We start from the raw sequence: 23,388 nt of genomic DNA on the forward strand, positions 1-23,388 counted from the left end.
AGGAGTGCGAAATGCCATATAGAAAATATGATGTTATATTGTTCCTGGAATGTTCCAGAGGAAGTTTTGCACCAAAGGTCATAATCCTTGACCTTTGACCTTTGACCTTTAAAGGCCACAAAGGTCAAATTTTCAAAGTTGTGCGAATCGAACCGGGTTTTCTTCGACGAACTAACTCCAATAAGCTATAGCACGTATCCTGTTTCCTAATTTTAATGTCCACAACATTGTTTTGTGACCTCTAAAGGTTATGCAAGGGTCAAGTTTTGAAAGTTGTTGAACGAAACCGGGTTTTTCTACATTTTGCAGCTGTTGATTGAAGGCCACTATAATTAATTATAACTTGGTCAAAAATTATCACATTGTCTCATCCTTGACTTCTGAAACAATCTACATCGTCAAATACCGCTCGTGAACCATCGTCGTCTTCAGACTTGTCGCTGGTTTAATTTCAGCTTTCTTCAATTTCCAAGTCCTCTTGACTTCATTTGTCAGATCCTGGTATTTAGTCATTTTCCTGATTTCTGTCGCATTTAGCCCAAAGTCATTGGGAACTGAAACCTCGATCAACAATGCTGACTTTTCCTGCTTGTGTTTGATCACCATGTCCTGGACACAATGCTTCATTTGTGATGTTCACACTTGAAGGGATCATCTTATCACACATGAGAATTATTTGTGATTTTTCAAGGATCGGATGTGGTTTGTTTCGGTGATTGTTCTGGAACAGGAATGTTGGAATGTGTACAGATGTGCCAGTGGATTACTCCATAGACACTGTCCTGTCTCTCTGTGTACAGCTGTTCAGACATGAGTTTTTTTTTTACATCATGAAAGGAGGTGACTGGAACTTCATGTTTCTACCCCACAAAACCAAAACCTTCTGTCTGATTGGCTCAATCCCGCCATTTTCTTGAAGGCATTCATGTGGTGTCCTTGGTCTTGGGCATTAATAATGACTCGTTCTCCATCCCAACTAATTTGACCTCTTCTTAGCCATTCCAAAGAGCCTTCTTTGTCAATCCCTGTCCTGTCAAGCTCTTTTTTGATATTCCTGCTCTTTTGTCATTCTCCCATTTGTCAGAGTATATTTGCTGACATATATGTATATATCGATATATACATTTTTTTTCTTTGCAATATTTGGGGCTCTGTTTGTTTCTGTTTCGTTTTCCTGTGTAGTATCTGTAATTTACACCTGTTTTTGGAAGTTTGTTGCGAAATGGATAAAGGATACGTTTTCTTGCTCGGATACAAATCTCACCGGTAATCTGTTGAGCTTTTCACATTCTCCGTAAGTCCTACACACGATGTTCTGTGCACTTGGTTAAGCTCCATCAAACCACCTCCTCCTTGTCTCAGTAAGTACAACCTCGGTATGCATTGGTTTTGTAGAACATCTTGTGAATAGTTAGAAGTTTCCTTGTTTTGGTGTCGAGATTGTTGATGTCAAATTGTGACCAGTTTATAATTGCCAGTTGTTTTAGAATACCGGTACTGCAAGTTGCTTTGTAGCTTTGGTTTTGTTTCTTGAAGAGAGGGATGACTTCAGAATAAGTCTAATTCTGCATCGGTACTCTTTTGTGATTGGTATACGCATTTTTTGTGTTGTACCTGCGGGCCTTCTTCCCTTCCAAGGTATTTGCAGGATGCTTCGTGTTCTAGTTCCTGTATTGTTGGACTTTGATTGATTGAGATGTTGTCTGTTCTTTTTGTCCTTCCTTGTACAAATGTGCATTTGGCATATTTCTCAAGACCCAACTCCATTTGAATGTCCTCTGAGTACTGCTTTACTAATTTCAGTTGGTCTGCCAATTTCTCATCAATCAGTGCAGAGTTTTAGATCATCCATGCACAAACAAGAAAGGTAACACACCATGGAGGTGTGTTACCTTTCTTGTGTCTTTGGTAATTTTTCCGTTGCATGTCAGATTGTATCTGTGTCCTTGTTCATTGATGAGGTTACTCAGTGGGTCCAGAGCCAGACAACACAGGAGGGGTGAAAGGAGGTTGTCACCTTGTAAGATACCACGTCGTATCTTTACTCCTGAGATTTCAATCCCTCCTTCCAAGTAAGGTACTTACAGGATTGTGTTCCAGAGCATCATTGCTTTCTTAATCAGTGTGACTATTTGGGGGTCAATTTTGTATACTTGCATGCATTTTATAATCCTTGAATGTGGGACACTATCAAGGGCTTTTCTTCGTAATCTATCCAGGCTGTGGATAAATTGTTTTGTCGAAGTTTGCAGTTTTTTGAGAGTGGAACCCTATGTGTGGAACCCCATGTGTGCATAGTCGTGTATTCTTCTGAACCACTTAACCAGTCCAGAAATGAGGTGCATGCCAAAAGTCCACCCTGAGTCATCCCTTCCTTTTCCAAACAGCATGGCCAGAGAGGCTCAGTCATATTCTCAGAACAATACTCCATTCCTGGTATACAGTAGCCTGCAAAAGTATTCACCCCCCGACCAATAATGCCACATTTAGATGAATTACGAATTATGGAGAAACAATTTTCCCAAATCAACTTTTTTATTCATAACTGAAGAGATGAAATGAAACACTGTTATAGTTGAAGGAGGTTATATGTCAGGAATGCCTGAACAAAAACATGTGCAAATCAAAATTCACTGGTTGTAAAAGTATTCAACCCCTGTGGTCAATACTTGGTGGAAAAACCTTTGCAGCAATGACTGTGATGAGTCGTTTTGGGTAGGTCATTACCAGCTTTGTACAGTAAGATGGTGAAATCTTTACCCATTCTTCAAGTGAAAATTGCTCTCATTCTGCCAAGTTTGATGGGGATCAATGATGGACTGCAATCGTAAAGTTTCACCATAAGTGTTCAATTGGGTTCAAGTGAGGACTTTGACTGGGCCACTCAAGGACATTTATTTTCTTCGTATTCAGCCACTCTGGTGTGGCTTTAGCTTTGTGCTTCGAATCATCGTCCTGATGAAATGTGAATCTCCTTCCTAATTTTTTCATCAAGGATTCTCCTGTACTTTGCATCATCCATTGTCCTTTCTCTGCTGACAAGCTTGCCAGTCCATGCTGATGAAAAACAGCCCCATAACATGATGCTGCCACCACCATGCTTGACAGTTGGGATGGTGTTCACTGGGTGATGTACAGTGTTTGGCTTGCACCAAATGTAACGCTTTGAATTTAGACCAAAAAGTTCAATATTTGTCTCGTCTGACCACAAAACCTTTCTCCACATACCTGCAGTATCATTAAGATGCTTTTCACAAACTCCATACGAGCTTCTCGATGCATCTTTTTCAATAATGGCTTCTTTCTTGCCACCTGTCCATGGAGGCCAGCTTTGTGAAGGGAATGTGATATTGTTGATTGATAAACACTGACCCCCATCCCGGACATAGAGCCTTGCAGATCTTTCAAAGTCATTGGTGGATTTACAGTAACATCCCGAACCAGTGTCCTGCTTGCCTGGCTGCTGAGTTTGAATGTTCAACCTGATCTGGGTAGAGTCTGGGTGGTATGATATCTCTTCCACTTCTTAATAATGGATTTCACTGACTCAAAGGGATTAATGAGTGACTTTGAAATCTTCTTATAACCCTCTCCTGAACGGTGCTTCTCTACCACTTCATGTCTGACTTCTTTGGAAAGCTCCTTGTTCTTCAAGTTTGCCTTGTTGGTTGACCAAGTGAGTTGCACCGTAAAACCTCTTCGATTAGTGGGGGAGCTTAATTTTTAAGTTTAACCTCTGATTACATGCAGGTGAAACCTATTATACTTATTTTGTAACATTTAAAACAAATAATTTGCTCCTGAAGTGATTTATGGTTAATTAGGCAAAGGGTTTGAATACTTATGAAACTGAGAATCAACTGATATTCTCTGTTAATCTAACTTATTCACATTTTATTTGCATTTTTAGCTTTATCACCTTGGAGTAGTTTGTGAAGACTACATATTAAGTTTGATTTGAAAACATCATGAAATAAGCTCAGGTTTCATCAAAATGTGAAAACTTTGGAGGAGGGTGAATACTTTTGCAGGTCATTGTACATTAACGATCTCTTCTCTTTCACTGGATAATTCATATTATAATCTTGCAGACTATACTACTTTGTGCAGCATCATTCCTCACCTCCCACCCAACCTCACCCACAGTCAGGCAGGCTGCAGCAGCTTCCTCTCTGTCGATATTGAGATATAAGGCAATAGCTCATCTGCCTGGAGCATGTCTTCTCATGAAGAGATGTCCCAAATTCTAACTTTGTCAATCCATAAGCATCCATAGCTCAGAAAATGCCATAAACTGTATTGGGCAGATCATATCTCCATTATGGCCTCGAAACATGGTCCACACATCAAATCCTCTGCAGGGCAAAGTCCATCCTTTACCAGATCCACTCTTGCCACACTTGAGACTGTGGAGTCTAACGCCCTCCCTGTCAATGGCATCTCATGATAGGAGGCTGTCTCAGGGTCTGCTCCTTGTTCACTGCAGCACTTTGATGGCCTTGCAATATTTCACCAGTTCGTCTTGCTCCTCCTGACCTTTTACCTCTCCACCCTGCCACTGTCCCTCCAAGTCCCATCCATTCTATGAGAAAACATTACCTTGTTATCCTCCCAAAGTCTAATTGGTATGGGTGATGGGCAAGAGTGGCAATAATGGCAAGAACATGGACTGAGTGGAAAGGGTTATAATATGCAGACATGTGATGTGTATAATTAAAAAGAAATAACATTCTCTTGTGTTTTGTTTTTGTGTAATGTGGGGATACAGGCCATGGCAGGGAAGAATACACCATAACCTGTATGGAAGGAGTGGTGAATATCTATGGTATGGCAGTGGACTGGGAGAATTGTGTTGTAAGGTTTGTGGGTAGGGGAGTGCTATCCATCCATCCATCCATTGGGACCATACTCTGTGCAGAGTGTTGGTGCTGCCTAAGCAGTCTCCTTGGCTATTGGGCACAATCCTGTATTTGTCCCCACTCCAACACAGAATACCAGCAAGCTGGTGCTCATTTTGCCGACCTCGGAAGGATGACAGGCAGAGTCAACCCCACCTGGTATTAATTCAACAGCCGAGGAGGATTTGAACTCAGGATCCTCGGATCCCAAGCCCACCACCCAAACCATTAAGCCAACACTAAGCCACACCAGAGAGTGCTATGAGTATCTTCAAACTTGGTGAACCCTCAGGGGGGAAGAGAGAGGTCTGTGGCCTCGCCATGCCTCACTGTCAATTGCTTCAGCAGGTAAATGGAGATGGAAATCCACAGGAGGAGGGTCAGGTCTGGTTGGCCACGTGGCAGCAATAAAGACTCCTGGTAACCACAAAAGGCCACAGAAGGCCAATGGGTGATTCCCGTCTGGCAAAGAAACAGCAAGTAAGCTGTGTGGGGGCTAAAAGTATGGAGGCCAAGATTCCCTTGAGGTGGGACTTTGTCTGGGCTCCACGGGCACCACGTACAAACAGATCCACTATTACTAATCCGCATGCCCAGGTAAGAGGCGTAGTGACCCCCTTGGGGGTTGACTCTTTTGCACTTCGTTCCCTTGGGATAGGGAGAATGTGAGGATTGGGCAGGAATTTTGGATCTTTTTTTTGTCCAAGGTGCCAGCTATCGCTCACCTACTCTTCACAAAGGACACCATGAGATCTTTCACGTCCACCAACTAACGCTGACAGAAGGGATACCCGCTTAACACACATCCAAGGGATGGCACCCACATTGATGAATCACCCATTCTGTGAAACAAAATTGGGCTCTGTGACCATCTGAAGCAGGTCACGTTCACTGGGGTGACATATTCATTGCATTGGGTTTTGTTTTGAAAATGTTAAATTGTGAACATGGTAGGCCTGCCGATGAGGCTGTGTTATGATGTATTGGTGCCATCTTCTCTCTCCACCCCAGGAACACCGAGGTGAGGGGTGAGGAGGATGAGGAGATAAGATTTTTTTTTTAATGACTGTATATATGGGAACTGTGTAAGACACGAAACCATGTGGGTTGAATGATCCGTTTTGTTAGGTCAGACAGGTTAGATAACTGCCTTGTCTTCCACAGCCTCTTCTAATTTAACGGTTACAATAATTAGAGGATGAATGTTTAAGTGGTAAGTCCTGGCCTTGTCGGAAGACTTCCTGTATTCATGTCCAAATCAGACTATTAGGCATGTAGTCATGACAATGCAATGAGTATACAATTTGAACTGCAATCCAATGGGGTGGAGGGGGAGGGAGTTGACTGTGTTACATTAATGGAGGAGAGGGTTTGGGGGAGGTGGGGGGTCAGTTTTTAGATTCAAGGCTTTAGCATCGCTCATGTTCACGATAAGGATATAGGATCAGGAAAGAAGACGTAAGCTACTTGAGTCATACCTCAGTTCATGGGCCTCTGCACCGTGGGCTCATTGCCATCGTTAACAACGAGCATGGTACCGGACCACCTCCGGAGATACGAGGTGGAAGAATCCACTGGGTACCACTTCGTTAAATTGAGCCTTAAGCCAATCATCAGAGCTAACTGCTCCGGTGTTTTTGCAGTCCACACCTCCGCCGCAATCACTTGGTTGGACCTGGGCTGTAAACATGACAATAAGTTTCACGCATGCCCCTTCCAATCCAACCCCTTACTCCTACCTCCTTCCAATTACTGTTCTCTCTCTCTCCTCACTCCTCTCCCTTAATTCCTCTCTCCTGTCATCCTCCCTTCTCTTCCTTTTCTCAAATTTAATATTCATTTTAGACCCACCTTCACCATAACCCACAAACACCATGCATACCTACCAAATAGATGACCCCTTCGGCATTTTAATTGTCATATCTTCTGGAACAACTATGGAGAATAATAATTATATATCGAAACATTTATGTCGTTTTGGGATCACCATGTGATGTGACATTCGTTGTAGTTTCTGTAGTTTTGTCATTTGTTCTAATGTTAATCATGAAGTAACACTGACTTCTGAAAGCTGCTCAGAGTCATCTGTCCCCCTTTGATCGTGTGTTACAGGGTCCACCAGGACCAGTTGGGATCAAAGGTGAAGCGGGTCTCCCGGTGGGTATCGCTACCTTAACAAGCATTTGAATTCTATCATAAAGTTAGGAAGTGACTGGAGCTTCTGTACCTCTCTCATCTGGGTTCAGTTTTTGATGGTTAAGATTTCGACTTCACAGCCTTGATCCATAGAGTAGGTACACCTTTCGTTTGGAAAGGCCTTTAAGCCAGATATGATGTCAGCATCTATGATATGGATATCAAAGACCCCACAATACCACCTGAAAATACTAGGCCATTGTGCGTCAGTACCTTAACCGAATTAATGCCTCTTAATTTGTAGCATTACTTGTTTCTGAGCTTCCCGGTCTCTTCATTTCATCAGAATATCCCTCATGATTCTGAGAGTGCATCTGCGGTGAGCGACTCTCGTCAATTAAATTGAATGTGTTAATACCATGTCTTAGCCACCATCAACCGGTAGGCATACTATCATCGAACTTAGATGACTGCTAAAGATTTTTTTTATGGATGTAAATAAAGCTGAATTTACAGAAATAAATCCTATTCAATGTCCAGAATGACAGGTAATCTACAATGGTAGGTTCTACATACTTGAGGAGCCTGATGCCTTGGCTCCACTAGCATGTTGGAATTGTCTGCAGTGGTTTGAAAAATGCCTCCACTCACTGCTGTGTACCAGGATTGAGGCCGAGCTGTGACATATCAGCACCGGCATAACCCGGCAGTCAAACTTGTTTTGCCCTGTTGCCATCTTCCATAAAGCTAAGCCTTGTCCCGGCATGAAGAAGTAATGGGGCATCTCGTGGAGAGAAGGTATTAGTGTAGCTAAGAGTGGGATGCAGTGTAAGAAGACAGTTTGACACTGACTGTCATGATTGCAGGGTGATCCCGGTCTTCCAGCTGAAGCTGGTCCTGTTGGCAACAAGGGCGAGTTGGTACGTACATATGCAAGCCAAATCCGTTTCTGTAACTAGATTCTTGGACTTCACTGAAATGTCCCACCATGAGACAGCTCTTGATTATTCTCTGAATTTGATGCAGTAGCAGCCGTAAATGTAGCACAAGCGCAACCAGGTCACTGTACCCTGTGATATTGTATCAACAGCTGCATATCTTGTAATCCATAGTCCAAGTTGCAGACCCTTTTCTGCTCAACTTGTGGTCATTTCTTACCGAGTACATCTCATGACCTTACAAGTCATTGAAGATTGGGTCTCGCTGTGACCTTTACTCAAGGTCCGACCTTAAGCCGCTGTGTTAATCCATTTTTATTGATTACATCTCATATTTTTCCAAATTGAATGTTCAAAGATGCAGCTGAGGAAGTCGATCTGATTTTTGTTTGCATATAACTCCACTGTTTATAAACTGTACCCCGCAGGGACCTCCTGGAGTCCTTGGGAAGAGGGGGATGCCTGGCATGCGTGGAGCATCTGTAAGTAAAGGTTAACATGGCTATAGCTTATCTATATACATATAAGAGGAGGTTGTGTGTGTGTGTGTGTGTGTGTTTTGAAACTTTTTTTTTGATTTTGTACATTTCCATACCCTTGGGTCAATTGAACCAAAATTTGCTTTGTGGAATTATTGTAGCACGTGCGAGGTCAACATCACAATGGAAAAATGTGATTCTTAATCAAATCGATGTGAAAACAAAAAGCAGCGCCACTTCGGCCCATCAAGCGTCCCCTCAGTGCAGAGAGGGGCGAAACTTGGCTTACGCCTTGGCCTTTCCACATCGCGTTGGAAGGTTAATTGTCGGGAATCTAACCAATTACATACATTATGTATTTATATTGCATATACAGAATGGAAATTAATATGTAAAGGGTCCACGGTCACCACAGGACAACCCTGAGTGTAAGATGTTGAAAAAGAAGTGAAATTTGTCCACGGGTACAGGAAACAGGTGGGTGGGCTGCATCAACAGTGGGGTGGGGGAGTTAATGGTTGATATTTGGGGTGAGGGGGCAAAATACATTCCAGGATGCACATGACAATTTTCCAAAAAACATCTTGCAATCCCAAATCACATTTACAGTTATTCACATGCACTTTGGCTCTACTCATCCAAGAGCAGTCAGACTTTACACCAAAGAAGTCAACGATTGACCGTATCCTTATCTTCAGGTCCTCACCAAACGCAGACGAGAGTTTCGGCAGGGGCTGCTTGCAGTCTATGTTGATCTCTGCAAAGCGTTTGATTCAGTAAATCGGGATGCCCTCTGGAGGATTCTTGGTCTTCGTGGGGTGCCACCAAAACTGATCGATCTGATGTCTGAACTCTACTCTGGTACTGAGAGTGCTGTGAGATGTGGTGGTACCATATCTGACTTATTTTCAGTTGTTACTGGAATTCTTCAGGCGTCGAGGAAGCCAGTAAATTGAAATCCACTAACCTCTAATCTCAGCTACTCACGGTGTCGGTATCCATTCTTGTCGCATCCATAGATAATGAAACTCAGTCACAATGATCCTCTAATACGTAACAAACCATTAAGCATAATACGAGTAGGTTAAGCATAACATTAATGAGAAACCTATTTAACCTTGTTCTTCCATGAACCTCACTCTTGTGGAGTGAGGTTCATAGAAGAGCAAGGTTAAATTGAAAGTGGGTAGAGGGACAACAATTTGGCACAACCAGAAAGAGGATAAACAAACAAGAAAGAAAGAAAGAGGAAGGGAGGAAACACTGAAATTAGTTAAGTAAGAGGGTTGGATTAGGAAGAGTTAATGGGGGTAATAAAGATCATGGGTCAGGATGAGGGATGACATGAGATGGTGGTGCACTACTTGCTTGAAGCCTTGGAGGGAAGAGTGGGAAAGAACAGACTCTGGAAGTTGGTGCCGCAGGTGGGGGGAGCGAGGAACAAAGGAATTGAGGTGTATCGTAAGCCTGGATTTTGGAAGTTGAACCAGGAGGGGGTAACTGGAAAAAGAAACGTGTCCATCCTGGAGTAGATAGGGAGGATCAGAGGACAGAAAGCAGAGGCAGCAATATCGGAGAAGAGGCGGAAAAAACCAGAGTGGTGTGTTGTACAAAATATCACAACAAGACACCTTTATTGAGTGCAATCATGTTTTCATTGTGGGAATAAAACATGCTTATTCAGAGAAGGAGGTTGTCCCATTACTTTGAGTAATATAATGTATTGTTCTTTAATAGCAATAGCACTGTCATTTATATTCTTTACACATCCTAAACCTGAACCAACTGCAATGTGCTTATGTAACACCCATAGTCATGCTGGAGGACCTCCTGGAACAAAGGAACTGAAGGAAAAGGAAACCCACTGAAAAGGAAAAAAGGAAACCCAAACCCATGGGAAACCCACTGACAGACATACATGACATTTGGACATGTTGAGTTAGATGTGGCATGGAGAGTTTTCCAAAATGGGTGCTGGAAATTCGGCAGATCCAGAAGGATAGAGAGAACACTGACCAAAGGCTTAGATCAGGGAGAGATCATTGATCCGGGCCTTGAACTGCTGGAGGTTGTAGGTACTGTGTAGTTAGGAAACCAGAAAGAGGCAGTTGATTCCAGAGCTTCATGGCTCAAGGAATCAAAGAGAATGCACGTTTATGGGTTGCACCTGCACGCAGATTCACATGGTGATAAGGATGACCGGCTGAAGCCAGGTGAGTGGAACAAAGACGAACCATGGGTGGAGGAACTGTAGCTGACAATTCTGCAGAGCAATGGCCATGCGAGTAACGGTAGAAGAGGGAAAGAGTCTAAATTGTTATACGGTGGGCTAGGGGTATGCTGACTATAAGTGTTGTTACCCACAAGTCAGATTTCTCACAGCACCGTTATGCCACAGAATTCCTGATTATTTTTTTGTTGTGTGGAATTTAACTGTCTTATTCTTGTTTCTGTTGCATAACCATAACGTCATATTATGATGACATCTAAGGGGATCCCAGGGCCTCAAGGAGTCCGTGGCCCACGTGGAGAGAAGGGGAGGCAGGTACGTCTCAACCTAGTCAAATGCGTCCCTCAACATCTACACATATTGTGGAAACAAATCATTAACCATTCTTGAGTCTTCGTGAAAATGGAAGGATATATGATCGATATATACGATATAATTAAATTTGATTGAAATTTCAAAATAAACATCTTTCTTTTTGTTGACTTTGCACTTTTTATACCTGCTAGGGTCCCTTGGGAGGCTCGGGCCACCTCGGCTTACTTGGAGCTCCTGGAATCCAAGGCCGCAAGGGACATATGGTATTGCAATCCACGCTCATTTATGCTACATAGCTATATAGGCCAGGTATTGTGTTGCATTATCACCCACTTACTCACCAATGGGATGGCCAACAAAACCATGCAGCCCATAGCAAGTGCACGTGTGTAAGCTATTGCTCCATGTTGATTGCCAAGATCATTATGGGATGACGTTCCCATGTATCATTAATGAAACCTTCCTTTGCAGGGTTCCCGAGGTAACTCTGGGCCAAAAGGCATCGCGGTGAGTTTGAATCATATACTTTTGGAAATGTTATGGTAAACAAAGGACTATAGGCATACAATCCTTGGGTAAGCTTTATGGACTGCACAGGTAACACACAAAACCTCAATCTTTTTCTAGACCTTTCGACATAAAGCATATACCAGTGGATCTCGGTTTGATGTAAGCAAAAGTAAATGAAAGATAAAATGTAAAAATAGTTTTTTTGAGGCATGAACCCTTTCTTCTGCCTTGTCTAATGTTCATGGAGGAGCTTGTATACATATCTGAGAAAGGTTCAAAAAGTTTAATGAACTCCCCACAATCACTTGAGACACAGCACCATGTCCTTTTGAATACGTAACAATAAAGACATACAGTGTCTTCAGAAAATATTCACACCCCTCAACTTTTGTCACATTTTGTTGTTACAACCTCGATTTCAAATATGTTGAATTGAAAATTTTTGTCACCGATCCACACAAAATACCCCACAATGACAAAGTAAAAATATGTTTTGAGGAATTTGTATAAATTAATTATAAATGAAAAGCTGAAATATCTTCCGCCAATAAGTATTCAACCCCTTTGCTATGACACTCTAAATTGAGCTGAGGTGCATCCAATTTCCTTTGATCATCCTTGAGATGTCTCAACAACTTGATTGGAGTCCATCTGTGGCCAATTCCATTGATTGGACATGATTTATAAAGAAACACAACTTTCTATAGATGGTCCTACAGTTGACGGTGCATGTCAGAGCAGAAACTCCACCATGAAGTCCAAGGAACTGTCCCTGGAACTCCGAGGTAGAATTGTGAGGAGGCATAGATCTGGGGAAGGGTATAAAACAATTTCTGGAGAGTTGAAAGTTCCCAAGAGTTGAAAGTTCTATCGTTAGGAAATGGAAATAATATGGACTAACGAGACTCTTCCTGGAGCTGACTGTCCGATCAAACTGAGCAACTGGGCAAGAAGAACCTTGATCAGTGAAGTGACCAAGAAACCAATGACTACTCTGACAGAACTACAGAGTTCCTTGGCTGAGATGGGAGAACCTGCCAGAAGAACAACAGTCTCTGCAGCACTTCACAAATCTAGACTTTATGGAAGAGTGGCCAAACAGAAGCCACTCCTGAGAATAAGGCACATGGCAGCACACCTGGAGTTTGCAAAAAGGCAGATGAAAGACTCTGAGAGCATGAGGAAAAAGATTCTGTGGTCGGATATACTGAAAATTGAACGCTTTGGCCTGAATGCAAAACACTACGTCTGGTGGAAACAGAGCACAGCTCATCACCCATCTCACACCATCCCTACTGTGAGGCATGGAAGTGGCACCATCATGCTATCGGGATGCTGTTCAGTGGCAAGGACTGGGAGACTTGGAAGGATAGAGGGAACAATGAATGGAGCCAAATACAGGCAAATCCTTGACGGGAACCTACTTCAGAGTGAAAAAGACCTTAGACTGCGGTGAAGTTACATTTTAACAGGACAATGACCCCAAGCAAACAGCAGTCGGGATAATGCCCCGAGAGTCCCAGAAAACTGACGGCATCAGTTTGCATGATGAGATCTACTTTGGAGTGGGGACAGATAGATGCTTCCATCGTATGTGCTGCTCCATTTTCTCGCCAGGTCGAAGTGGTGTGCCTCAGTGTCCCCACATCAAAGTGGTGTCACTTGGTGTCTCCACATTGAAGTGGTGTCCCTCGGTGTCTACACATTGAAGTGGTGTCACTTAGTGTCTCCTCATTGAAGTGGTGTCCCTCAGTGTCTCCACATCGAAGTGGTGTCCCTCGGTGTCCACACAGTGAAATGGTGTCCCTCGGTGTCTACACATTGAAGTGGTGTCCCTCGGTGTCTACACATTGAAGTGGTGTCCCTCGGTGTCTACACATTGAAGTGGTGTCCCTCGGTGTCTACACATTGAAGTGGTGTCCCTCGGTGTCTACACATCATAGTGGTGTCCCTCGGTGTCTACACATCGAAGTGGTGTCCCTCGGTGTCTACACATCGAAGTGGTGTCACTTAGTGTCTCCACATTGAAGTGGTGTCCGTCAGTGTCTCCACAATCGAAGTGGTGTCCCTCGGTGTCCACACAGTGAAATGGTGTCCCTCGGTGTCTACACATTGAAGTGGTGTCCCTCGGTGTCTACACATTTAAGTGGTGTCCCTCGGTGTCTACACATCGAAGTGGTGTCACTTAGTGTCTCCACATTGAAGTGGTGTCCCTCAGTGTCTCCACATCGAAGTGGTGTCCCTCGGTGTCCACACAGTGAAATGGTGTCCCTCGGTGTCTACACATTGAAGTGGTGTCCCTCGGTGTCTACACATTGAAGTGGTGTCCCTCGGTGTCTACACATCGAAGTGGTGTCCCTCGGTGTCTACACATTGAAGTGGTGTCCCTCGGTGTCTACACATTGAAGTGGTGTCCCTCGGTGTCTACACATCGAAGTGGTGTCACTTAGTGTCTCCACATTGAAGTGGTGTCCGTCAGTGTCTCCACATCGAAGTGGTGTCCCTCGGTGTCCACACAGTGAAATGGTGTCCCTCGGTGTCCACACAGTGAAATGGTGTCCCTCGGTGTCTACACATTGAAGTGGTGTCACTTAGTGTCTCCACATTGAAGTGGTGTCCGTCAGTGTCTCCACATCGAAGTGGTGTCCCTCGGTGTCTCCACATTGAAGTGGTGTCCCTCGGTGTCCACACAGTGAAATGGTGTCCCTCGGTGTCTACACATTGAAGTGGTGTCCCTCGGTGTCTACAAATCAAAGTGGTGTCCCTCGGTGTCTCCACATTGAAGTGGTGTCACTCGCTGTCTCCATGTAAAAGTGGTGTCCCTCAGGCTTCTTCCGTGGTCACCAAAAGCATGGATAAGTCGGTTGGATCAATATTGCAAAGGGCAAGAATAAGTTCCAAGGAATGGTGCATGACTATAATTCCAAGGGTCTGCAGGATTTGTGTCCATGCAACTGTGATGGTCTTCGAGCACCCTCTTTTCCACCTTTGCTAGCATTTACTCATTTTGGGCACTTGCACAGCATCCACTTCTGGGTCGGTCGTGAATGCTCGACTGACCAAATCATACATATATGGGAACGAACTTAAATTGCCTGTCGATATTTCGCAAACGTATCATTTGAGGGAACTGCACACGTTTCTTCTCCAGAAACTTGATCACGACTCAATGCTCCAGAATTTCCATACTCAATAGAGGCTTGACCCCTCCCTCACACTCCCCAATCCCCATTAATTTAACTCGATGCCAGAACGGACTATGACAACAAAAATTTATACAAAATGACGCCATAAGTCAAGAAGAACTTGCTTATCTAGTGCATTGTGATGGAATTCTGTCGGTACCCAGCTGGCACACCAATGTTGGACCATTCTGTTGGCCAACGTCGATTTTGGTCATCCTTCGAATGTTGGTCCATCTTTGGCAGACTAATACCCGACATCGGCCGAACACTGCCATGATGCACAAGTCCAACCAATCTCGTTCTGTCTGAAAGTCAATGTTGAACCAAACATTGGTAATATGTGTACGTCCAACGACAATGATGCCAACCTAATCCCCAACATTGCTCCAAGTAGTTGTGCCTGCTGCATAGAAATTGAAACTTGTCAGCTTGACCCAAGTCCAAAATCTACAACTATTGACCACACGTGCAATATAACCAAAAACGTGGTGACGTATGTTATTTGTGTGCAGGGTATCGATGGAGTCGAGGGGACAAAAGGCGAGCATGGAGACCAGGTAAGCTAATCAGTAATGATCTTGAAATGAATCCCTGATTATGAGGATCGATCAGGCCTGACACAAATATGGGTTATGGTTCAGTTCCACCAATCCAAATGTAGGGCTGCCGGTTTGCATCGTCACTGGGAGCACAACCTTGTCGCCGATGTAGTGCCCTTGTAGGTCAAGACAGGAATTTGTAATTTGTTCCAGGGTGCCGGCGATAGTTCATCTACTCTTTGCAAAAGACATTGAGGGATCTTCAACGTCCAGCAACGCTAGACAGCTCAGAGGCGACTGCACGTACCTCTAGGTCATCCTGCAATGTGCCCCATTTTTTTCAGTTAAAAAGATTAAAATTATTATTAATGTTCTTTGTAGGAAAAAAAAAAAAAGTCATCGATGTTTAATGTCAGCCCACTAACTCACTCATCTTCCCTTGCATGCACATCCCAAGATGTTAGTTTCCAGATACTTCAACACTAAGATGATAAACCTTCTGGAGTGGTCTCTATATAGGCCTGTTGACACCATTGCCCTAATAGCCAATGGGACTGCGTAGGTTGGCCATCAATTTCCATCTATTGACTCAGTGTGGCCCCGAGCGGGTATTTCCTCGTCTATAATCTGTTCAAAGTTCCCCATTCCAACCCTCATCTGTAACCTTAAGGATTACTTTCTAAAAGAGAGTCATTGTATGATAAAGGGACTGAGAAATCATGAGAAAAGTCTGTTCACTAACTTGTGACTCAACTGAACCTATTGATCTCTTTCTAGGGACCAACAGGGAGGAAAGGACCAAAGGGAGAGGTATGCATCGACTTAGTATTGCTTTCCTCAATTTTCAGCTTATTTTTACGAATAAATGACGTGTGACCAATTGTACACGTTCCTGCTGGGCATGCCGTTAACAATATTTGTGGTTGAGTGGTGGCTAAAGCCTCACTACTTTAGTACATTGGCAGTGGGTTTGATTGCCTGAACTGCTCAGAGCAAGGTTTTCGGGTCGTCGCATCTCCATCGGTGTGAGGGCATTGTTAGGATCATCTTTGGCATCTCGGGAATGCTTGGTAGGATTTTAAGTCCTGTAGTTCTGTAGTCCTGAAGATGGACAGTGTCTGTGTGGTTACTTGTAGTCGCGAAAGTGTTTTGTCGAGGAGCCCTGAAGTCAGTTTGTGTTCTTTGCATCCCAATGTGCGGTTGTCAAACTTTTCCATTGGAATCGATGACAGATAGAGTTAAATAATTATCCCGAAGCCGTGATTTCTGACACCACTTCTCATAATCACCGAGGGGTCAAAACGGAGTAAGGTATCCCCAAAAAATGATTTTCATGGCTCCTTGCCATGTGCTGCTGCTTCTTCTTTCGTATGCATCACGTGGCTGTGGGTGCCATCATTTGCAGGGGCCATAGATGTGCCGCTGATGCAGTCCCCCCTTTAGGTTGTAACATTAATTTGTAGTTTATTTAGGGTGGTGGCAACAGCTCACCTCCCGTTTGTGACGGACACCATGAGATCTTTAACATCCACCAAGGAATGCTGGCAGACATAACGCAAACACATTAATGCCTCACCCCGCCTGCGAAACACCAGGATGGCAGTTTATAGCTGGGTCGGGATTTGAACCCAGGATAGACGGCTTGGAAGAGAGTGTGGCCATGCTGCATTGCAACTACATACCCATTTGTGTGATACTGCCTACACCGCATACGTTAAGATGTGCACGTCATCAGCCCGAGTGGTAAAATGGAATGGAATAGAAACGTAATATTTGACCATCTGACATATCGTTCTCATGGGGCCTACTATACTAGTCAAAAAAGTGAGGCCTTGTGGCTGGTAATTTGGCTAGTTTTCTATCGTATCACTTCTGACTTTACTCCTACGGCTCTCTCTCATACCTCCGTCTTCCCCCCACCTGCTCAGGTCTTGTGTTCTTCCACATTCCACACCTGGTTACCCTCTTCAATCCTAATCTGAACATTCACATTCATCCCTCTATTCTCTCATCTATGGAACCGACTGTCTGTTTGTTGTGCCATGCCCTTCCCTCCATCCCTTCAAAAGTGCTGCCCCCAATCACCTCATGCTTTAGCACAATTTTCCCCACCCATGCTCTCTCTATTCTCATTGACCCCCTCCCTCCCTCCCAACCCATTTCATTTTGCCACTCATGTATGATGTCTTTGTTTTGTTGTTGTTGTTGTCAGTCTTTGAGCTTTGATGTGTATCTTCAACTGAACAGGCAGGAGCAAGGGGTGAGGTTGGGACTCCAGGTTTGCAGGGTCTTCCAGGACTACAGGGAGACACTGGAGCCAGAGGACCTTCAGGAAAGGAAGGACCCATCGGAGATTCTGGAGAGCAGGGTGCATCGGGACAAAGAGGCCCAATGGTAGATACTCGCACACCCACATCTCGCTTAACCTGCCTCCACTCCCGCTCCTTACACTCTCATTCTCACACTTTCCTCATCACAAAGACTTTTAAGTTCACTAATGCTTTGCTTCTCATCAAAGGAGCTGAGGAAGTGCAGAATTAATGAAAAGCAACAAGTCTTCATGAAAATATAATTTCAAGTTCAACTGTGTACGGTGTGTTCCCCTTCCACTTACGTATGTATACCTGCATCTCAGGGTCCTTTTGCAAGCGAACAACGGATTCGTGAGCTGTGCACCAAGGTGATGGCAGGTGAGCATCGAATATCTTCCTCAATGACCTATTAGACTTGTCCCAAGCACTGAGTTAAATAACCAGATAGAGCACGATTGATATATTTGCAGACACTATTATTTTATCACCTGTTAACGATAAGCAAGATATTGAGGTCCTTGTAAAACTAAACTTACCTGTTCCTTCCCTTCCCCATACTCCTATCTCCTGCAAACTTCTTTCCTTTCTCACCCCCCTATCCCTTTATCCTGTTTCTCTCTTCTGTCATCCTCCCTCGTCTTCCTTTTCTTAATTTTCAGTGAGCTTTTCGATAATGTATAAACTGCTGCAAAAAAGCCAACAACTCATAACTGAGCTACATTTAGAACACACCCGAGACAAGCAATTAGAGGTTAAATCGAAAAAAATCAAGCTAGCAGTGGAGAATGGCAGGAAAAGCAAATTAACAATATTTCCTGTAGGATTCTTTAGTAAACTAGGAAGTGATGATGAGCTTTTAATGGCAAAGGCAAGCATCAATAACATTGAGCATTCAACAATGCAGAGCCTCACCAGGGCACATAAATTAATGTAGATCTGAGCGTGATCTATCTGCGCACGGACTTCTCGAGTGCACGCACAGTCTCAGTTGGATTATTGACGTTGACGCGATGCTCCATGAAAGCATGTGCTCACTGAGCAATTGTGAGCCTAAAATAGTGGAATGCTCAACTCTGTCCAGGCGAGTGTCGGTCTGCGTTGGCGAACAATGGTAAACGATGGGTTTCATCAACTGAAAGTTGAGAAAGGTGTGCTGACCGCTGTGAGGAGAAAAGTAAAGGTGACGTTTCAGGCATTAGCTTTTCATCGTAGCAAAAGCAGAATACCTTTCCCTCGGCCTCTCTTACTCCGATGAAGGGCGAACACCTGAAATGTTAACTTTGCTTTGCTTGCCATGGTTGGTGTACCTTGCACTGTTAAAGATCCAATTCTTACAGTATGGAGGGCTCCGATCTCACCTCCTAGAATTTTCATTACCTGCCTTTAAAAGGTATAACCAGGCACTGTGTGCGTATTATGTACATGACTGGGATCTTGAATTTTCACTTCAGACCAGGTAGCACACCTGGCCACAGGACTGCAGCGCTACGACATGGGAATACCTGGTTTCCCTGGTGCTCCCGGTCCTCCCGGGCCTCGCGGCGGATCTGGTGTTGAGGGCTTGCCAGGGGAACGTGGGCCACCAGGCCTGAAAGGACCATGGGGAATGATGGGCCACACAGGGCGCCGAGGTGTTTTCACTCACAAACCATACTTGTGCATTTCTTTTCTTTCCTAAAACAGAGGCCTGTATTGGATCCTCAAGTAAGTAACTATTTGTACACAACTATGCTGGAGTTCATCCAAAAGGAGGATAATGTATTTGATTTATCCACAGGACAACAGGGACAAAAGGGAAACAAGGGACCAAAGGGTCTTGGAATCGTTGGAGCCCAGGGATCTCTTGGCATACCAGGTACAACCAGAGATCATACAGCACTGCATATCTCCTCAAACAAGCAGTGCTCATACTTTATCAAACTCGATTAATCTTTCTTTCTCATCGATTTCAGGGAAACCCGGTTCGCCTGGCGAAGGTGCACCGGGACGTGATGGTGCTGAGGGCGACCCAGGAGAACCGGGCAAACCAGGAGGTATTGGTTCTCCAGGGGCGATGGGGCCCCCTGGTATCTGTGACAACTCAGCTTGTATTCCTCAAGGTCCCCCCTTCGCCATCATTGGCGGTAAGAATTCAAAGAAAAGCAGTGGTCGCCGTCGCAGAGAAGCCTTCATCGCTGGTTAAACGTCTCCATGGAAGCCAAATTGCTCCATCCCCAGCCCTACCCTCTCCATGTTGCTGGTCTGGTCATCCCCATCGACCAGAACCTTCTCGTTGGGCATACAAAGATCGAGTGCAGATGCATGGAGCAAGAGACCAGTTGGTGAAAAATGCACAAGTGGGTGAGCACTTTGGCTGCGGTACCATGAAGACAAAATATCCCAAACTAATCTCAACTTTGCTTTCCCTGTCACATTGCTATGCATCCCCCAATTATACACACCTGTTACTTTCAAATTCCTTTCAACATATCGTTGATCCTATCTCGGGTGAGATAGTGCCTGTACCCTTGCCAAATTCCAGTTGTAACCTACAAGAGGCATTGGATCAGTGACACAGCTGCACCCCCAGCAAATGATGCTACCCACAGCCATATGCTGCAAATGAAAAAAGAAGATCCCATCTTACCTTCTCACCTTCCCTTTTTTAAGAGTGCAACCTTTCACGACCTCTCGAAAACCCGACACCATAACTTGCCAGGCCTTTCCTTACTTTACGCAGGATTATCCAATCGTGCTTGAAGAGTTGTATGAAATTTCTCAACCTTACCCTTTGGAATGGTATCTGAACGATAACGTGTTGGTCTGAAGCTCACCACAATGTGCCTCACCGATGCTGATGGTCCAGGACATGTTTATTGCAGCCATTGACATTCAGCCCATTTTGGCTTTGGGCCTTCCATTGGAATCTTAATCTTTGGTTTGGTTTCAAAATGGTCATCGATGATGGACGTTAAACTCCTGTGATTGCTGACAATTTTGAAACAACTACGATTCCTGTGATTTACCATAAAAGGCCTCAGTTTGTAATCATAAACCCCCAATGAGACCAAGCTGCTTGCCAGTCAGGAGGACTCAGAGTGTGAATACTTTCGTAAGTCTAATGGCCTCGTGAACCTAGAGGGTGTCTGCGTATTATGTTGTCGAGGGGATAGGGTGGGGGCAGGGGTTGAAAATTGAAAGAAGTAGAAAGGGGAGGGGTATGCATGTGACGTGTAAAAAGAACAAGGGTTACAGTTAGAGGGGATGGAGGGCATCAAAAGTTCAGCCATTTTAGCATACATAAAACATAGTTGGCCATTTAAAGCTTTCCCACACCCAAGTTGCTAAGATCTCATCAGCCGAGTTTATTGCTACAAATGAGTGAGTTTTTATAAAGCATAAGGGTCAGATTAATGACAACGTTGTGAGAGGTGACGTAGTTGTGGGTGGTACAAAGACAATGTCCAAAGCCAGCAACATGATCATGTTTATCTCACATCATTTGTGTGTTCAAACTGTAAATATACACGCGATGCATATTATGGCCAATTCGTCTTGAATATTGCACCAAAACGTTTTTGAACAAATAATAATCATAACAATGTTGTATTTTTTTTAAACACGAGCTGTGCCGGTACCATACCCAGACCTTGTGCAACGTGCATTTCGATCAAGCGACCCTCGCTGCTGTCTGTGTCCAAGCGATTCCCTGCTCCAAACAATTGCAGGATCTCACAGAAGCGAATGTCCTTGGTTTTGGAATACAATAAAATGAAATAGAAACATACAAGCCGTAATATTGTGAACTTTCTTGAAGATGGAACTTTATGATACGTGGATGCAGGTGCCGCATGCCAATTTTTCTTTGCAGTCACGTTATATAGGTAGGTATACTAGTAGGCGAGCACCCGTGGGAAACCCACTGACAGACATACATGACATTTGGACATGTTGAGTTAGATGTGGCATGGAGAGTTTTCCAAAATGGGTGCTGGAAATTTGGCAGATCTGGAAATACTATTTATTTTTCACAATATGTGAATACATGTCCATGCACATGTGAAATAGTTTGTTTTTAAATCCCGTACAAGTATTTGTAAACAACTCAGCCTTGAAAACTCTGGTGAAAACTGAAATTACAAACAACCTTCCATTTCTTTTCACTGGTTTTTGCCCTAAAAGATAGCCAAAAAGACAGGTTGGAGTTTTTTTAAATAATTAATAATTTAAATAATGGATGTATATTAAAAACGTCAAAATATCATTCATGACTATTTTCTTTCCTCTGCATGGGTTGTCATCAAAACATACCTTTCTTTCATGATAGACGATGCGTTGTTCAGTTTTCGAATGTACATAAACTCAGCAGTCCTCTTGAGTGCACAAAAATCTCTCTCTGGGTGGTGTATAGGTAGTAGACCGCTGCCACGATCGCTCTTGAAAACATACATGACCTCATTTCCTCTGCATGGATTGTAATGAAATCATACCTTTCCTTCATGATGTGTTGGTTAGTCTTCAAACGTACACCGAAGGCCCTAGGCCGAGAAGTAACGACCAAAACGGCAGACGCATGATTTGCTTTCAAGTTACAATTGTGGGTGGAGTCCCGCAATTAAGTTAAGCTCCGCCCAGGACGGACAGAGCTTCAGATTAACTGGCAGAGAATATTATAGTGGATTTATTTGTTTGTATGCAGCCTGTGGCTGGTTGGCTGCATCATTTTCTGGGGGCACAGGTGTGCCACTGCTGCAATCCCCTCTGTTACCCGTAAGCTGGTACTCATTTTGCCGACCTCGGAAGTACGACAGACTGAGTCAACCCACCTGGTCTTATTTAACAGCGCGATTAGGGCTTGAACTCAAGACCCCAATAATCTTAAGGCAACACCTGGATTTTTTTAGTGGATATACATATGTTAAACAAAAGGAGCAACTCACGCTAAATGGGATATGACGCTGAAGTCACGCACATCAATGTCAATCCATTACCTCCAAACGAGGATGGTGTCCATGTGGACCTCAGGTCTTTGAAGACCAATACTTATGGTGACAAATAAATAAAAGCAGAAATGCCGATCCAGATATCAGGATGACGCACTAACAAATCGTTTATTTGTGATCATTCTAAGTTGGTTAAACAGAAATCAGACCTACATTAAACAGAAAATAGAAATCAGATCGACAAACAAATCAGGCCTTGGTTCATAACAAAACAAATAACTCCACTATAATATTCTCTGCCAGTTGATCAAAACAGAAATCGAACCCCAAGCTGGATGAGGCAGCAAGGCATAGGTTGAATCTCATAACAGGAAATGCTGCACGACCTCTTCCTGAAAGCACATGTTCCACAACCTCTTTCACAGGCATTTGCAGTTATGGGACTGACATACCTTACTCTCTTAGTGTCGGTGCTGCTGAAGCATTTTTTTGGCAAGAGTTTTGGGTGGTTTGCCACTGCCTTCCTAATAGTAGTTAGGGCAGCAATTTGTAATTTGGCCACGGTGCCGGCGATAGCTCGCCGACTCTGCGCGAAGGACACCTTGGCATCTTTCATGCCTACCACCTAATGCTCGCAGATGGGACACTCAGTTTAACATCTATCCGAGGGATGGCACACATATTGATGAATTAGCCTCCCTGTAAAACAATGGGATGACTGTTTAAGAGGCGAATGTGCGTACCTCCAGGCCAGCCTGCAGGCTGACAGACCTAATTTGATCTATCGAACACCCTGATTTGATGAGGCAGCAAGGCAAAAGTTTAGTCCCATAACAGCAAGCATCATCTGCCACATCAAAACATTGTCTCTGCCCTGCTAATCACCATCCAGGAGGTGAGGTTGTAGTCAGGAAGGATAAATTA

General features: G+C 43.9%; 1 protein-coding gene across 4 annotated transcripts in view; it reads left to right on the forward strand.

Annotated features, from left to right (window-relative positions):
- Nucleotides 1-21,728, forward strand: part of LOC147009889 (uncharacterized) — a 177,921-nt gene extending 156,193 nt beyond the window's left edge. For all 4 annotated transcript variants that reach the window (XM_085861485.1, XM_085861484.1, XM_085861483.1 and 1 more), the window contains 13 exons: nt 7,011-7,055; nt 7,901-7,954; nt 8,401-8,454; nt 10,943-10,996; nt 11,188-11,259; nt 11,468-11,503; nt 15,204-15,248; nt 16,008-16,040; nt 17,478-17,624; nt 17,866-17,920; nt 18,994-19,173; nt 19,320-19,397; nt 19,495-21,728. In XM_085861485.1, coding sequence (XP_085717611.1) covers nt 7,011-7,055; nt 7,901-7,954; nt 8,401-8,454; nt 10,943-10,996; nt 11,188-11,259; nt 11,468-11,503; nt 15,204-15,248; nt 16,008-16,040; nt 17,478-17,624; nt 17,866-17,920; nt 18,994-19,173; nt 19,320-19,397; nt 19,495-19,724 — 1,083 coding nt within the window. In that variant the 3' untranslated portion in view covers nt 19,725-21,728. The remainder of the gene's footprint in view (nt 1-7,010; nt 7,056-7,900; nt 7,955-8,400; nt 8,455-10,942; nt 10,997-11,187; nt 11,260-11,467; nt 11,504-15,203; nt 15,249-16,007; nt 16,041-17,477; nt 17,625-17,865; nt 17,921-18,993; nt 19,174-19,319; nt 19,398-19,494) is intronic.
- Nucleotides 21,729-23,388: the final 1,660 nt, after the last annotated feature.

The sequence above is a fragment of the Eptatretus burgeri genome, chromosome 17, assembly GCF_056783735.1.
Source record: "Eptatretus burgeri isolate ZD-2024b chromosome 17, Ebu_testis_v1, whole genome shotgun sequence".
In the NCBI taxonomy this organism is placed as follows: domain Eukaryota; kingdom Metazoa; phylum Chordata; class Myxini; order Myxiniformes; family Myxinidae; genus Eptatretus; species Eptatretus burgeri.